We start from the raw sequence: 3,558 nt of genomic DNA on the forward strand, positions 1-3,558 counted from the left end.
TGGATAAGATGGGTGTTGGAGCCCCCGCTGGAGCCCCTGGCCCTGGTGTGGAGGGGCTCCAGCGGATTTTTTTTTATTTTTTTATAAATATATTCAAAAAACGTATTATTAAAAAAACTCATAAATTATTAAAAAAAACACACATTAAAAAAAAAACACATTAATATCTAAAAATAAAAAAAAAATTAAAGTACTAAAAAAACATTATTCTTATTCTTCGGCTTGGTCTTCTTCGATCAACCTCTTTTGGATACGTTCCTTTTGCTTTTCCATCAGCATTTGATCGACCGGATTTAGGTTACTGAAGTCTCTTGTAAGGAAGTCCAAATCTCTCATTCGACTTTTTTCCTTTTTGTCATTAGAGACCACCTTCATGGTTTTGTTGAATTTATTGTTGAATTTATTGTGGTAATTGTTTTATGTGATTTTGGGTGTGGTAATTATTTTATGTGATCTTGGGTTTATATATAGGAAGAACACTTTTTTTTTTATTAAATTAAAGAGCCCAACGGCTCATTTCTCATGTCCCAACGGCTCTTTCACGTCTCCCAATGTCCCTTTACGCCTACAGGTCCCGCGAACCACCTTGCGCCTGCTTTGAATTCCGTGCTCGCGCCCCTCTCGCGCCCCGGTGGTGTGGTGCTCGCGCCTGGGGGCGCGAGCGGAGGGGCTCTCGCGCCCCCGCTGAAGCCCCACACCCCTCAGCCTAATAGAAGCTTAGACCACTTAAATCTGAATTTTTTTATTTTCCTTTTTTTGTCTTTAATGTTCATGTTTGTTTATTGCTTTTTGCCTGCTGTTTTTGGTCCCTTTGATTATTGTTTGTTGGCTATTGTCTTAACTCTTCTATTGTTTATTTGACTAATTTTTTTTGACTTGTTATTTGTCTGTTATGATCGATTAGCGTTTATTGTCAGATGTCTTGTGGTCTTTGATATTTGTTGTAATTAGGACACTAGAATATTAGATTATAATACATTAAAGACTTTTTCTTGAACGGCAGTAATACATTCATTTTATAATACATTAATTACATACATTGTTGATTCTTTTTTTTTTCCGTTTATTGCCGCATATTTAGCCGGCCTATAAAAAAAAGATAAATGTGTGGGTTGGACGGCCATGTTGCTAGAATGCCTATTTAAACTAAACAACTTGCATCCATTTAGCTACATACTTATTTCATCAACATTAACATTCTTGTTTCCGACATTCGCCTTGAAATGAGTCCAGTACTAGCAACTCGAAAAGAAGACGATGCAACAATAAGAGGCCAAGCATGGTTTTATAAACAACTGCATGCTGGTTATAGTACTGCTGCTTTAAGATGTGCCGTGCAACTCGACATTGCTGGCATAATTAACAGTCATGATGGACCAATTAGCTTGTCTCAAATCGCTAATGGGATCAGCTCTCCATTACCAAATGTGGACGGACTCTCACGTCTCATGAGGTTCATGGTCCACAAACAAATATTTGATGAGGTGCGTCTGCCGGGGCGTGAAGAACCACTCTACTCCATCAATGAATGTTCTAAATTTCTACTACAAAATACAAGCAATACGCTCGCACCATTGACAATGCTTATCACAGACCCACTTATGTTCGTACCTTTTCTTAACCTGAATCAATCCATTCAAGAAGGAGGTACGGCGGCTTTCAAAACATATGGAATGGAGACATGGGAGCTTTTTTCTCAAAACCCACAGGCGAATAAGATATTCAATGAAGCAATGGTATCTTCTGCAAGGATTGAAATTAACGCGATCATGTCAACTTATGACTTTAGTAGTCTTAAAGGAACTTTGGTCGATGTTGGGGGCGGCGTTGGGGCTACATTAAATGAGATTGTAACCAAATATCCGCATCTTAAAGGTATTAATTTCGACTTGCCTCATGTTATTTCATCCGCACCGTCATATGAAGGAATTGCCCATGTTGGAGGTGACATGTTTACATCAATTCCCCATGCAGATTCATTCTTTATCAAGGTACTACTTACTACTTTTACATTGCTATAAAACTCTGTCAAGTACTATTTGTAGGAATAGGAATACATGGAAGATAATTATAACGAAAATCCAATAAAGTTGTATTGTCTAACTATATTAACTATACGCAACTAAATCCTATCTAATATATTATCTCTAATACGATGGATACAGTCCATACTGCATAACTGGAGTGATGACAAGTGTGTACAGATCCTTAAAAACTGTCGGGAATCCATGACAGAAAAAACCAGGAAAGTTATTATAGCGGATATTGTCCTAAATCCCGCATGCGATGATGCCTTCGATGATGTGCGTATTAGTTTAGACATGATAATGCTGACATGCTTTGTTGGAGGGAAAGAAAGAACCGAAGCTGAATGGAAGAGGATTTTGGAAGAAGCAGGGTTTCAACATTATAATTTCATTAAGATTCCTATGATCTTATCAATTATTGAATGCTATATGGAGTGATGCCAATGAGTTAACCTCAAGTATTGTTCTAAACTCTGGTACTTGTTGTTCTGGCGACACCTTCTTGTTACATACACTATAAAGCATGTGTACTAAGTATTCTTGTACTTTTCTTTTGTTTGAGTGAACTAGCTAGGTTTCATGTATATGCAAATCATATTTGGATATATATGTTAAAGTAGCTTTTAATCCGCGTGTTATGTGAGTTTATATGAGTTTTTGTTTTTAATCATTTTGTAATTTTATTTTTTTGATAATTTATTTTATTTTTCAATCAAGTTTTGTTTTGATTTAATATGTGTATATTAGTTTGTTACGTTAATTAAATATATATATATATATATATATTAACATTTGGGCTCCTTCAATTGTAATTAATATGTCTATAGTTTGGTTGCAGTTGAAGCTTATAGTTAGGCACTCTGAATTGAGATGCATATGTTTATAGTTAATGTTTTTAAGTTTAGTTTGTGGGTTTGTTAGCATGTTTGTATGAGGCTTGTTGTGGGCTTGTTTTGTATTTACATGAGTTTATAGTTGGCTTGGTATATAAGTGTAGTTTTTGTGATTATAGTAGTTAAATATGGGCTTGTTGTTAGCATGTAAAGGTTTAATGTTTATTGTTTCTTATTTATTTTTGTTGTATTACATGGGTGGTTTATGCTCTATTTTTTTAATGTTTTGAATGAAACTTTTATGATCGCACACAACAACGAAGTTTTTTCTATATTTTTCATTAATAATATGTATATATTTAATTTTTTGTTACATATATACTAATTTATTTTTCTTTTATCATATTTATTATTTTTTATAAATTATTTAAATTGGTAAATATGATTATTCGATGAAGCACAAACTTTGAAATTCATATTCGGTACCCGGTGTTTGCTGACGTACCAGAACTTGTATCTATCTTTGATATCTTATCATACCTTTTCACCATTCTTTAGTTATATGATTTAGTATGTTATTGGTATACTATTGTTCTATTTTTAAATAATTGTTATTTATTATTATTGTTTGATATGTTGTTTTAGAAATCTTGTGTTGAACCTTTTCTCTTATATAGTAATTTCTGGATTATTATATG

The 3,558-nt window shown here is 33.8% G+C and overlaps 1 protein-coding gene across 1 annotated transcript; it reads left to right on the top strand.

Annotated features, from left to right (window-relative positions):
• The first annotated feature begins 1,081 nt into the window (after positions 1–1,081).
• On the top strand, positions 1,082–2,717 carry LOC143569551 (desmethylxanthohumol 6'-O-methyltransferase-like). Its single transcript, XM_077055433.1, has 2 exons — positions 1,082–1,991; positions 2,166–2,717. Exons 1-2 carry the CDS (start codon positions 1,224–1,226, stop codon positions 2,463–2,465), a joined length of 1,068 nt encoding a protein of 355 aa, XP_076911548.1. The 5' UTR covers positions 1,082–1,223; the 3' UTR covers positions 2,466–2,717.
• Positions 2,718–3,558: the final 841 nt, after the last annotated feature.

The sequence above is a fragment of the Bidens hawaiensis genome, unplaced genomic scaffold (assembly GCF_021521415.1).
Source record: "Bidens hawaiensis isolate Kalapana, Puna unplaced genomic scaffold, B.hawaiensis_p1.1 tig00024606_1, whole genome shotgun sequence".
Lineage (NCBI taxonomy): Eukaryota > Viridiplantae > Streptophyta > Magnoliopsida > Asterales > Asteraceae > Bidens > Bidens hawaiensis.